This window comes from Octopus sinensis, linkage group LG5 (assembly GCF_006345805.1).
Source record: "Octopus sinensis linkage group LG5, ASM634580v1, whole genome shotgun sequence".
Taxonomy (NCBI): Eukaryota; Metazoa; Mollusca; class Cephalopoda; order Octopoda; family Octopodidae; genus Octopus; species Octopus sinensis.
The window spans coordinates 10,477,299-10,492,193 of record NC_043001.1 but is presented as its reverse complement, the minus strand read 5'-3'; the positions used below and the strand labels follow the sequence as shown (position 1 = coordinate 10,492,193).

At 35.1% G+C, this 14,895-nt stretch overlaps 1 protein-coding gene across 10 annotated transcripts in view; it reads right to left on the bottom strand.

Annotated features, from left to right (window-relative positions):
* The window catches only part of LOC115212345 (nephrin-like), a 296,829-nt gene that overhangs the window by 84,552 nt on the left and 197,382 nt on the right, over window positions 1-14,895 (bottom strand). For all 10 annotated transcript variants that reach the window (XR_004999321.1, XM_036503159.1, XM_036503157.1 and 7 more), the window contains exons 11-12: window positions 14,084-14,362; window positions 9,654-9,772 (exon numbers count right to left, since the gene is read on the bottom strand). Coding sequence is in view for 9 of the 10 variants with exons in the window: in XM_036503159.1 (XP_036359052.1) it covers window positions 9,654-9,772; window positions 14,084-14,362 (398 nt within the window). In the remaining variant the exon portion in view is untranslated. The remainder of the gene's footprint in view (window positions 1-9,653; window positions 9,773-14,083; window positions 14,363-14,895) is intronic.

The following is a 14,895-nucleotide window of genomic DNA, read 5'->3' as shown; positions in this document are numbered from 1 at the left end:
ATTTCATTATCTTTAAAATCTCAGGGTTTTGATGGTTTTATTGACTAATCATTTCTAACTTTGCTTGACCCAGAGTTAACTGATGAGAGAGAAAACATTCGGTTAGTGTTTCTAACTATGACCACCCCACTATAGTAACAGAATTCTAGTTGTGGTAAATTACAACTTACAAATAGATTTATTGTTGATAGCACACATAATATCCAGACAAATACAGAAGTCAAAATATCTCTATGGAAATATATATATATTCAATCAAGATTTTGAGCTTGATTCTAATATGTTCATAATACAATGACAAACAACCTTTGAAAATGAGTTTGAATAGTTTAGAAATATTTAGGAAGTAAATGAAATCTATTTCTGGGATTTGTTTTTGTCTTAATTATTAGAAATTCTTTACATGGATTTCCTGCATTCAAACTATGTTTTGAAGTGAAGGAGACGTTTAATATACTTTCATAAGATATTCACATTTACAAATATACCTAAACAATGATGCTATTAATGAACGCATTAAAGATCAAATTAAACAATGATACTATTAAACACAGAAATAATAGAAGGAAATTTAGAAATGCGGGTTTTTCTGATGCCATGTCATGCAAACATGACAATAGAAGAGAAAACACGAAGTTTCAATTCGTTGAGAGGATACTTTGATTAATGAATCCGAAATACAAGAAAACTATCACTGGATAACCATCACAAGTAAAACACCATCAACGAACTATTGATCTGCAATGGGGGTGCCCTATTTCCCACTTTATTTATCACCAACAGAAGGTTTTAAGTGGAATGGTTTATAAACACATACAAAGACCAGTATTTCCAAGAGCCTGTGTTTGTTTGGATAAGTGGATAGATAAATAAATAGATAGAATAAAGATTATTTGCTAATTTGGCAATGCTAATTTGTTTTAAAAGAAGTTTATTGCTGTTATTAATTAGAGAATGAAAATCAAAAACTAGGAAAATATTGGTTAAAATATGCGAAATGAAATTAAAATTGAAAATGGGTCACTAATATTTAAAACAGAAGTTGAACCAAGAGAGGCGGGGAGTGATTTTCCAATGCATACACAACCTAATTTCATAAAACAAACAGTAATATCTTCAATTTCTTTTTCTAATTCATTACTCTAATGACAATAATTTATGAAAAGTTCTTTCCACCAGCTGTTTATGTCTAATACTTGAAATGAAAGAAGTTGCTATTGACTGCAATATCTAGCATTTTAATCAACTTTTACTGTGTCAATAATGTACTGTAAAATTAATATAATGACATAAAATTTTCTAATTGTATACTTTATGCAGACAATTCAAATATTTATATCCATTAATATAAGCTAATTTTTCAGAAAGAAAAGAAAAACATATATACTATTATACTGATGGAAATAAACAGGTTTTTAATATAACAAATTTTCGTGAAACAATACGAGAGAGATGGAGTCTTCTATACTTTGTACTGTTAAATATCTTTTATTGCTTTCTGAAACCTAAGAGCACTGAGTGGTTACAATTATTTCTGTTAGTCATCTGTGTTTCAGTATTTTTGGAATTGCTATAATTTGCCTGTGCGCAAGAGCAGCATTGAGTGAACAACATGATAAGATTAGGAGAAAGTGTTACTCCTTTTGATCCCTTAGCGCCTATTAATCTGTTCAAGATCAAGTTCCTTTAGGAATAATGAAAAATAATGTGGATGTTCTTGCTTATCTCTCAAATAGGAAAGACTGTTGCAAAAGGGTGTTCTTAAATTTCCAATCTGAGTCAAAAGTAGATTAGAACTGAAATGGTACTACACGGATCCATTTCTAGAAGCAGCATTTAAATTTGAGAGAATATTCTTGAAGCTTTAACAATGTTTTTCTGTCTGTGTATGGCATGAGGTGGAAACGGGTGTCACATGGTATCATACCATTCCATTTGATCCTTTGTTATCTTGCCCCCCCCTCCTCACCATTTCTCATCTTGTGTCTCCCTCTGTTGTGGATATCTTTCTTTTACAGAATGACTCTCTTTTATCCAATATTCATCAGCAGCATCTCATGTCTATTTGAATGCATCTGCCTCACCTGAACACATTAACCGATACCTTTACAGTCAATCTACGTGTGCTCTGTCATCCACACAGGTTAACATAAAACATCAAACAGATGAATGATGCTCACATCTAGCTTCTACAAATCTCTTACATCCAAGGCCCATGTTTCACCACTTTGCAATCTGCCCTTTGTACGGCAAGATTAATAGCTTCTTGCCATGACAAACAACAGCTCACTTATCTTTTTGCATCCATATGTTGTTACACTGGCTTCTATCCTTTCATTACACCAACATCCAACACTTGTCACATCACCTAAATAACAGAAACTATTAACTTTGTTGAATGAAACTGATCGGCCAATGGCTATCATTGCAATGTTGTTATAACTACCTTACCATTTTCATTTGTTCCATACAAGATTCTTCTCCCAGTTTTCCTACCCTTTGCCTTTAGTAAGACTGAGCTTTACCATTTTACCCTAGCTCTTGGTTTCTGCAGCACTGAGCTTTACCCAGTTCTTCTACTTTTTTTGCTTCCATAGCACCAACCTCTTTCTCTGGTATAAATTTTATTGATTCTCTGTTTTGTCAAAATTCAGGAGAAGTGTACCAGAAATATTTAGACGTACAGAAAATTAAAAATTTTATGCTCATTTATTTGATTTAATGGAAAGGGGAAATATTAATTTGTTTAATTAATTAAAAAAGAGATAAAACATAAAATGTATAGCATCAAAATCATTTCAGGGTTGTAGTTTAAACACAGGAAAAAAACCCCTTTGTTCCTTTACTTTTTGAACAAATACCATTATGGGGAGTGGTGGAGAAAAGAAAGCAAATTGTCAGTATGAAAAGTGCATGGCCCACCTACATGGTACTGAAATGTGTTTGTAGCATTTTAAGTATAAGTTGTATTCAGTTACTAGAGGAAATAGTCAAATTGATGACATTAAACCAATTAACAAATGGAGTTAATTTTTTTTCTTTTTTTGAACAAATTAGATTTGACACACCCTTATAATATGCTAAAAAGACTAATTTAGAAACAGATTAATATTTACAGACACTTGGTGATAAAAAACAGTAAGGTAAAATTTCCATTAACCTGATATTGAGCAAGAAGCCTAAAATATAGGTATGACAATGTAATTAGAGTAATCAATTTCTGCTAATAGGGAAAATGATTATAAATAAATTGAAGTGTGCATTAACTTTCTAATACTTTCATTTACAAATTTATTCTAATGTTGAAAGAATGGAAAATTTCCAACTTCCATTGCATTGTACTTTAATTATTTGATAATTTTACTTTGTTACTTAAATTTCAAGGATTCTTTAAAGTTAAGAACTAAAAATCTTTAAATTAAAAACACATGTGTATGTAATGGCACAACATTCTGAGAATGAACTTCAATTCCTCGAAAGCTTTCCAAAATTAAAAGAAATAAAACGAATGAGATAACTTGAGTGGTAAAAGAAAATCGCAGTTTTGAAGTAGTTTGTCTCAAGTGATTTTTCTATATTCTTCTATCTGGTAAACTTCCTAATGAAACCTCGCCACCCTCGCCCACCCAGAAAAGGAATGTAAAGTGAAATAAGAAATGGTTTCTTATTGTTTCCTCAAGTTATTGTGACAAGGTAAAACACAGTTTATAAATCATATGCAAGGGTAATACACAAAATAATGTAGTGCGCCTTTGGCAAACACATTACACATGTCAACAATGTTATTAGACGCAAAACTTGCTCTAATTCATGATAATACGGAGATGCAAAACAGCACGGTTGTAATAATGTGGATCTAGAATTGTACAGCATTACATCGGAGTATGGAAACCTACCAAACCTATAGCAATATGGAGAAACAAAATATCAAAAGGAAAAAAACAAACCCTCCAACAAAATTCACTTACTGGTTGCTGATAGTTACTGATTAGACAGCATAAAACAAGTTACACATATATACACACATCTCGAATTGACAGAATTCCTATGAACATTTTTTCTCAAAGTAATTTTTGTAGCAAAAAAAAACAACAACTTGACTTTTTGCTTGAGGAGAAACAAAATATAAATTGAAGACAATAAATTCTGGAACACAACCCATAAAGTTTGCTGTGTTCAAAGTTTAAATTAGACTAAAAGAATGTTTTCTTTATTGCATTCCATGAGTAATATTGTATAATAATAAATTTCCTGTCATCGGTTTGCTTAAAAATTTTAAAACACTAAAACAGTATAATTCCTTTTTCAGTTATGAGAAAATGTTTTGAAACTTGGCATTACTAAAATTAAAGTTACATAGAAGAGTCCAACCCATGCCAGCAGGGAGAGCTGGCATTAACTGATGTTGGGATTAAGCAAATATCACAGGCAACAATTTTTAAATAATCCAAGATGGAAGGTAAGTGTTAGTCATTAGTACAGTGATAAATTTAATGAACAGACAGGTGTTCACCAAGGCTCAATTCTTGGTCCTCCAATTCCTTATGGCCCTCCAGGTTATAACAGAGGAATTTAAGATTGGCTACCTACAGGAACTACTATATGCAGATGATCTTGCTCTGATAACAGAATCTGTTAAAAAAAAAAAACTAGGAAAAGAAATTCCAGGTGTGGAAGCAAAACCTGGAATTGAAAGGCCTTAAAATAACTTTGCAAAGACTAATGTTTTTAGCAAGCAAGAAAACAGACAGGACCCTTGTCACTTCAGGTAAATGTCCCTGCTTGATACATAGGAAAGGTGTAGGAAGAAATTCCATTCTATGTACCGAGTTCAATTCGTGGACAGACAAGTGAAGTGGAATCACAGGTGAGTTAATAGAGTAAGTAGTGTATGTGTGCTGATGTACAAAAGCCATAAAGTCTACAGATACACAAGAAAATGATTCTTTCAGCTGCCTCACCGAGGCTCTCTAAGGGTTGTAGATAATTTCTGTTACCTAGGAGTCCCAATTAGCAGTGGAAGAAGATGTTCTGAAAGTGTAATTGCAAGTGCAAGAATAAGATGGAAGAAATTCAGAGAATTTTTGCCTCTGTTGGCAACCAAAGATCTTTTTCTTTTTTTTTTTTCTGAATGAAAAGAAGATTGTATGATGCATGTTTACAAACAGCAATGTTATATGATAGTGAGAAATGGGCCCTAAATGTAGAGGACATGCAAAGACTTGAGAGAAATGAAGCTGGTTTCATTGGATGCACAATGTCAGGGTAAATATTTGATAGTGCTGGTGTATTAAGAGAAAAGTTAGGTATGAGGGAAATTAGATGTAGGGTGCATGAGAGGAGACTGCACTGGTTGGGTCATGTGATGTGCATGGATGAGGAGAGTTCCTGAAAGAAGTATTAATCACTCAAAGTTGATGGAAATTGTGGAAGACAGGACAAAGAATTAAAAGCTGATCTGAAGATGATGAGCCTTATGGAGGAGATGACAAAGGATCAAGGTATCTGGCACTTTGTTGTGCTTGAGAAAACCTGTCCACTGCAACAGAATTGTTATCCTAAAACCCTCTTGGTTAATGCTTGTATCTATGGAGCTCTGCACCATCTCCATTTTCACTGCCTTTCCAGGCTTTTTCTCCACAGCTCATTCCTTAACACTCATCACTTGTCTATCTCTGGTATTATCCAGCTACCATAATCGTCTGAGAGCAGAATGTTTTAACAGACAACTACTGCATGCCTACACCTTATAGAAATAAAAAAAAAACAGAGAAAAAAACCCCACATCATTATCCTAAGTTAGAAATATGAAGGTGAGGCATTGTTAACATATAAACTGGTTAATATTTGAAACTGCCTTCCTAATAAAAAGAATGGATCAAACGAGATATTCATTGTTCTTATATATCTTTCGGAAATAGTATTGAACCACAAGCGGAAGAATTAAAACATCTTGAAGAGTATATTCCAACTGCTGACAGTGCTTTCCATGGTAATGGTAGTAATAGTAGTAGTAGTAAGGGTCTTATTTGTATTGTACCACTACAGATGATTACTGAACTGACCTATGACTGAGACCCCCTTCGGTCATGACACAGACAATGAGATTGCACCTAGAAAGTTCCCCTCCCAGGCACAAGTCCGGGCAAGGTTGTTTAAGGAAGGCCAGCAGTCACCCATGCATACTGGCCTCCCCTCTCCACGATACTAGTGTTACCCAAGGGAAAGGCAAAGGGGCTGATACAGCTTGGCACCAGTGATGTCACAACTCATTTCTACAGCTGAGTGAACTGGAGATACATGGAATAAAGTGTCTTAGTCAAGAACACAACACGCAGCCTGATCTGGGATTCGAGCTCACAACCTCACAATCGTAAGCTCGATGCTCTAACCACTGAGCCATGCACCGTCACTGACCTATGACTATAAGGCTGGTACCTATACATCTTATGCATCTGCAAGAATTATCCCCATCATTTTACTGAACATCTTACGGAATTGGAAATTCAGAGTTCTGACAAAATGTAGCTTTAACATAAAACAAAAACTCCTAAAAGACTGTATTTAGTGACACTCTTTCAATTATTAGCACCATTTTAATGTCTAATTCCCATGCTGGCATGGGAATTTACTGAGACAGATTTTTTACTGCAGGATGCTATTTCAGTCATCAATCCTAACCCATTTCCAAGACAAGTAATGTTTTTTCCTGACCAGACATGTCTTTTGCAGATTATTCAAAATGCATGAAACTACTTCTTTCATAGTCACAACTATCATATGATGTCAGGGAAAGAAGACACAAACATACACACACACACATATATATATACCGCGTCACCTTACTAGCATTTGTGCTGGTGGCACATGAAACATTCAAGCGAGGTTGTCGCCAGTGTCGCTGGACTGGCTCATGTGCAGGTGGCACATAAAAAGCACCATCTGGGCGTGGCCATTGCCAGTACCACCAAAGTGGCCCTCGTGCCGGTGGCACGTAAAAGCACCCACTACACTCTTGGAGTGGTTGGCGTTAGGAAGGGTATCCAGCTGTAGAAACTCTGCCAGATCAGATTGGAACCTGGTACAGCCATCTGGTTCACCAGACCTCAGTCAAATTGTCCAACCCATGCTAGCATGGAAAGCAGACGTTAAATAATGATGATGATGATGATGTGCATGTACGTGTATAAACATACAGTAGGCTAAATCCAATCTACTAAATCCATTTACAAGGCTCAGTGTGAGGTGATAAAAAGAGACTTGTCCAAGGTGCCATGCAATGGGACTGACCCTAAACCAACCAAACTCCTCAACCAAACAGCCACATTTATGCTTACCTTTCAATCTTGTAACTAAAGTGAAATGGATGCATGCACATGTGGGTATGTTCTATGAACCACTTACGAGGAAATGCTGATGTTTGAATTATCTGAGATCCCCACATCCTCACACCACTCCACTCTCAACTGAGTCATGCTACCAAAAGTTTCGACAATATATTTGAGAGTGAATCTCACATTTAATGTATTATTTCTGTCTCTTCAATTCTTCTCGGTAACATTATTTAGGTGGACAGTATTGACACAAGAAGGTTAACCATAGTGTAGCTAATTCTGGTTTTGCTTGGATTCTCTTTGTGTCTGATTTATTTGAAGCTGATAGAATAAGTAGCAGTAATATACTGAGATTAATTCAAATAAGAAACAATCACACACGAAAGTGGCTTCATTCCTAGTTTAGGAGATCATTTGTGGTTTATCATAACAATAGCAATATAAAGCACTTCTAATAGCTTTAAATATGAAAGGGTTAAAACTGATTCTAAATGCAGTTCCTCTGGCACTTTTAGATAAATTATTTGCTCTTCATTCTTGATTAAAAAAAAAGACAGAAAGAAAAAGAAAGAAAAACAAAAACATGAAAAAAAGAGACAGAAAGGCAATCAGCCAACTTACAAAATTGAACTTCTATGCATTGTTGGATTAAGGTTATTGAGATGATTATAGTAGTTAAAGTCCCTTAAGGCTACATTCATCATTCATTGCTCTGCTTTCAGATCATTTGTCATTTAAATTGCTGTAGCTAAATATCCTGAAACTCCATGCAGGAATGCTTATTAGAAGTGTTTTTCACATTATGTTATTATTAGTGCTATATACTTGTTTTTGTTTTAATTTCACAAATTTATAATTTGCAGAGGGGTTTTCTTTTCTTGTTGATGTAAAGTATCTTCTTTGAACTCCATTTCAATAGACCTGTGGCACAGAGGTAAACAAGTCAACGGTTAATAGCAGCAAGAGCTTCTTCTCGCATGAATGGGCAGAACAGATAAATTATTTTGTGAAGCTAATGTTTTCTGTAAACAGATACGTGTTTCAGAAAAGCCTGAACGTATGATGCTCCGATGGAAAAAAAGGTAAGATATACAGAATATATGTAGATCAGTAAAGTGCAACAAAGCTGATTGACAGACACTGCAAGCAATTTTGTTTTTTTCTGGGCTAAGCAGTTAAAAAAAAAAGCAGCGATTTTAATAAAATTTAAAAAAAAAAGCAAAGCTCAGTTGCCAAGTTTAAGGGTGGAGCAAATCAAAAATAGTAGTTTAGCCCCAGGTCAACCTTGGTCAACGAGGCCTATGATCAAAGATGCTTCAGTAGTAATTATGCTGCATGTCTTTTTTTGCAGGGGTTGGTTTGTTTTTAAAGAAATAATGAATGATTTGAGGCAAGTTTAGCAGTGAGTTCTAGCAGACTGAAAACTATTTAGCTGGTCACTTGTTGGTTGAGGTGGGAAGAGTTTGTAACGAATGTAAATTCGTTAATTACTTAGGTGGCTTTCTTTACAAAACATACAAAAACAGAAAAAAGCATCAAAGACTATTTATATTCAGGTTGCATTAATTTTTAGTAAGCAATGATTAAGAGGTGGTGTTAAGGAAAGCTCCCCAGCAGCAGTTATTCCCATTTTCTGACATAATTCATTTTCATTTTTCTTTCTTTCTTATTGAATGACAAGTCTGTGCAAACGAGGGAGTTAACTTTTAAGTAGATTAGATATCAAATTAAGATTATGGAAGTTTGTCCTAAGAACCAGCATAAAGAGAACTGGAGGTGCCGGCTAAATAGGTTAACACACAAGTCTGAAAAATAATATAGAAGCCAAAATTCAATACTGAGAATTGATATATATAAAAAAGGAGAAAAAATAAGGAAAAAATTGCATTCAGTACTAAATGGCAAACATATTTCATCATCATCATCATCAGCATCGTTTAATGTCCGCTTTTCATGCTGGCATGGGTTGAACGATTTGACGGAGGACTGGTGAACCAGGTGGCTGTACCAGGTTCCAATCTGATCTGGCAGAGTTTCTACAGCTGGATGCCCTTCCTAACGCCAACCACTCTGAGAGTGTAGTAGGTGCTTTTACGTGCCACCAGCACAAGGGCCAGCCAGGCGGTACTGGCAACAGCCACACGCAAATGGTGTTTTTTATGTGCCACCTGCACAGGAGCCAGTCCAGCGACACTGGCAGTGACCTCGCTTGAATATATTTTCACGTGCCACCGGCACAAGTGCCATATGTATTTCGACGCTGAAAGAAAGTAATGAAATTAACTCATATGCTACTCATTAAATGATTAAAAGTATTACCTTTGACCAGGAAAATGTTATGAGAGGGGCTCCATCTGCTTTACAGATTAAAGTTGCTGTTCCTCCTTTGTCACTGGCTGCTTTTGCATATTGCCGTGATTGGTCTATTTGTGGTGGATCTATCCAAAAGAGACAGAAGTAAGCAATGAATATAAAAACCAACTGTTCATATGGAAATATAAGTCTGAAGTAGCTCATTAGCTTTAATTCTTTGAATAAAGACTAAGGTTTAACCCTTTAGCATTCAGATTACTCTGTCAAATATAATGCTTTTTCATTCACATTGTTTTGAATTAATCCTGCATTATCTCGTAGCTCTGAGAATTTGATGATGTGATGGTTTATTTTGAGTATGTCATTGTAGGATATGAGTGAGAGGCCAGATCTAGATGGTTTGAACATAAAAGGAGAAAATTTGGGTCAGATATGGCCAGTTTAAATGTTAAAGGGTTAAATATTCTTGTTGGGTTTTTGAGTGGCTCTTTTGGGGGTTTTGACAGTCAGTGGGCAGAAAGGAAGTTATCTTCAGATGGAAGATCTGGTTTGAATGCTACCAACTGAGTGAACTTTATTAAAAGGCATCCAAAGGGTTAGGCAGTAGTCTTAAAACAGATGTTGGATTAAGTCTACCATGCAATACTAAGTTTCAGATCACTCCTGCCTAAGCTGTTCTAATCATGATTATCTCATCTTTTACATTATTTACATTTGACAGATATTTGTCCTCATCTTGTTAACAACATTTCGGTTGATATAACCTCCAGTTAACAACAAACAAGATGAGGACAAATGTCTGTCAAATGTAAATAATGTACATAATTCTTCATCTCTTAAATATAGAACAATCTCATCTTTATTGCACATAATGTGTATCTAGAACTACAGTATTCGCTATGTCTTTCTCTTTTAAAATGGTAGGGGTGACATTTAAGAGAATTTTGGGTGCTATTTCTGTCAGGTCAAATGACTGCAGAAATGCTCCCTCATTAGATAGTTATATCTTGACAGAAGACCCTATTAAGGATCATCATCGTTTAACGTCCATTTTTCATGCTAGCATGGGTTGGATGGTTCGACCGGGGTCTTGTAAGCCATGGAGGCTGCACCAGGCTCCAGTCTGATCTGGCAGTGTTTCTACAGCTGGATGCCCTTCCTAAAACCAACCACTCTGTGAGTGTAGTGGGTGCTTTTTACGTGCCACTGGCACTGGTACATGATCGGTTGGTGCTTTTTACGTGCCACCAAATTCATAAATCCTAATTTACATGACCAATGCTCAACCACTGAACTATGGACACAATGACGGTGCCCCAGCATGGCCACAGCTCATAAGCTGAAACTAGAATCAATCAAAAATCAATCATATTCTTACTTTATTAACATGTAAAATACCTTATAGTTAGTGTGTACTAAATGTCATCTTATGTGTTGAGGTCAGCCCTGATTGAGCAGACCTCTTATAAAAAAGCAGTCCAGCTGTTAACATCTCGTTTTGTTTTTTCCATTTTTAAGACAATAATGGTTTGATTTATTCTCTTTTTTACTCTTTTACTTGTTTCAGTTATTTAACTGCAGCCATGCTGGAGCACCACCTTTAGTTGAGCAAATCGACCCCAGGACTTATTCTTTGTAAGCCTAGTACTTATTCTATCGGTCTCTTTTGCAGAACTGCTAAGTTACGGGGACGTAAACACACCTTAGACTAGAGATAGAGTTTGGCTGCTATTTCTTGCAAGTTAAGTGACCGTGCAGAGGCTTTTTTGTTGGCTTGTACTTTCATTGTATGGCAGCTATTAGTAGGTGTAAACTGTAACTAGCCATGACTATCTTCCACCTTCAGAATTGTGCACAATAATCAGTTTTATATATAGAATCTAACTCAGTGATTTTCAATGGAGTTGCTTCTAAATATACAAAACTAGTTTCTACAGATGTCATTCCATTCTTCTGAATTTAAATACAATAAAAAGAAATGTATGTAAAATATGTAAGAAACAAAAATGTACAAAAACAAAAAAATTACTGGATGTATTATTACAGGATTAGCTTATAATGAACAAAAAAAATATTTGATGAAAATAGAAAAAAATACCTACATCAACTGTGGTTATGGAAAAAATATATTTCACTAATTTGACATGAATGATAAATATGTGACTGTTATTGTTAATAACTTTATCCAAAAGAAAGAATACATTTCATTGTAAGTCAAAAATGTTTAGTCAAAAACAATGTACGTTACCTATAATACTACTTATAGGTAATACATTTTATTATCATTTTACATCTTTTGTTCTTAAATCTTATTCTTGATATCAAAATGCTTTTCCTTTCAAAGCTAAAAACAATGTCTTAGATATGAATAATATTTTTTTTTCCCAAAAAAATTCCATATATATTCAATGCTCACAAATTTATGTATTCAATACAAGATTCAATACAAATAATATGTTTATATTTTTGTAGTGAATAATTAACCACAGCAGTGTTGACCAAATTATTAGTACCAGCTTTTGTGTTTATATCAACACCAGTTTTCCAACAATATATTCTGCATTGTCTTATATACTACTCAACTATGATTTACTCTACAGATACGCAACAACTGTCAACAACTGTTCTTTTAAGAGAGATTTGGCAGTGATATTCAAACCTCAGACATTCTTTAACCCTTTCGTTACCGTATTTCATTTGAGATGGTCTGTATTTCTTTCAATTAACTTTTAAATATAACAAAGAATTTAGTAAAATAACTTAGTTATCATTAAGCTTGTGTTAGGAACATAAATTGTGACTAAGGTTTGCTGGAAGATTTTAATTCAGAACTTATGGAAACAAGACATTTGTACTACAGAGCCAGAGGCAGTTTCAGTTGGGTTGGTAACGAAAAGGTTAAGAATTGTTTCTCTATTATATATTTTTTACCCTTTTGTTATGATATTTCTGTTGAGATGTTCTGTGTTTCTTTCAATTAACTTTTAAATATAACAAAGAATTTAGTAAAATAACTTAGTTATCATTAAGTTAGTGTTAGGAACATAAATTGTGACTAAGGTTTGCTGGAAGATTTTAATTCAAAACTTATGAAAACAAGACATTTGTACTCAGAGCCAGAGGTGGTTTCAGCTGGGTTGGTAACAAAAGGCTAAGGATCTTCTCAAATGAAGCCAGCAATAATCTTGCCCACTGTATCTACCAACTTTTATCAATAGCCTTAATCAAACGATTAATTTAAGCAAATAATTCATAACATCTTTCATTAAGAAATTCAACAAGCAATATTTCTTCTGTCTATACTTTATCTTTTATCAAAATATTATTTTGGCTATGTCCATTTTATAGTAGTAGTAGTAGTAGTAGAATGCAGACAAAATTCATTCTGTAGATTAAGATAAACCGTTTCAAATGTTAAGTTGACTTGTGAATAGTTTATTGAATGGAAACTGTGTGAGTGTCTTTTTGACAATGATGGATATATTTGCTGTTAATAATTAACTATCTTTTTTAATGCATTAATATTAGATTAGGCATTATTATTTGATATAGATAAATTTCATCATCAGCGCTGCATGGAAGTACATTGGAATGGAATGGAAATTTAAAATGTATTGTTTTTCATTGTCTAAGATTGGGAAAAATCTATTGTTTTGCAATCACCATAACAAAAACTCATGTCAATGTTGAAAGAATTCACAAATTTCTACCACAAGCAGTTGTTTATTTTCATAACTCTTTCTCTTACCACCCGTGTCTCTGTAACGTTGCTTATGTAAAATGAAACACACGAGAGTGATACAGCCTTCCGATCTATACAGGGTGAGCAGTACTCACCGAATATATATATATATATGTATATATATCAACTTAACTGTGGAAACATGTCTGATCCATACTAGAAAGCAAATGTAAAACAATGATGAGGATATACAGAATATAATCGAAGGCGCATGGCTCAGTGGTTAGAGCGTCGAGCTTACAATCGTGAGGTTGTGAGTTCGATTCCCAGACTGGGCTGCATGTTGTGTTCTTGAGCAAGACACTTTATTTCACATTGCTCCAGTTCACTCGGCTGTAGAAATGAGTTGTGACATCACTGGTGCCAAGCTGTATTGGCCCCTTTGCCTTTCCCTTGGATAACATCAGTGGTGGGGAGAGTGGAGGCTGGTATGCATGGGCGACTGCTGGCCTTCCTTATACAACCTTTCCCGGACTTGTGCCTTGGAGGGTAACTTTCTAGGTGCAATCCCATGGTCATTCATGACCGAAGTGGGGGGAGGGGGGGCGTTTTCTCTTCTCAATCAAAGTCCAATTTGATATTCAGAATGATTGAATTTTCTCTCATTCATCAAAAATATAACATTTATCATTGAATACAGCATAACCAACTTTAGATGCCATTACAGATGCTTATACGAAGCAGAAATACTTACACTTAACTATGAGTTGAGCTACTCGAGTGACGACCTTGCCGTATCCATTATATGCTGAACACGTGAAAGTTCCAGCATCAGTTCGTGACAATTCGTAGACAGTTAAAGAAGAGCTGCCTTTATCGTAAGTCTGCCGAGTTCTTGACATATCGTAGCTGTCTCTTGTCCATCCAACCATATTGTCACTCATAGGGTTCGCTTCAGCTATACACTCCAAGTAAGCAATGCCTCCTTCATCTTCGATGACAGGAGTTGAAATGTGTGTGATGTTAGCAGCATCTGTAATAAAAGGAAGAGAAATTTAAAACCAAGTCGAAGATATTTTAGTAAACTGCTGTGAAAAGACTGCATATTCAATTTTCTATTTCTATTTCTTTACTACCCACAAGGGGCTACGCACAGGGGTGATAAACAAGGACAGACAAATGTATTAAGTTAATTATACTGACCCCAGTGCATAACTGGTAGTTATTTAATTCGAAAGGATGAAAGGCAAAGTCGACCTTGGCGGAATTTGAACTCAGAACGTAGCTACCAGTTATGCACTGGGGTCAGTATAATTGACTTAATACATTTGTCTGTCCTTATATCGACCCCAGTGTGTAACTGGTAGTTATTTAATCGACCCCAAAAGGATGAAAGGCAAAGTCGACCTTGGTGGAATTTGAACTCAGAGCGTAGCTACCAGTTATGCACTGGGGTCAGTATAATTGACTTAATACATTTGTCTGTCCTTATATCGACCCCAGTGTGTAACTGGTACTTATTTAATCTACCTCGAAAGAATGAAAGGCAAAGCCGACCTTGGCGGA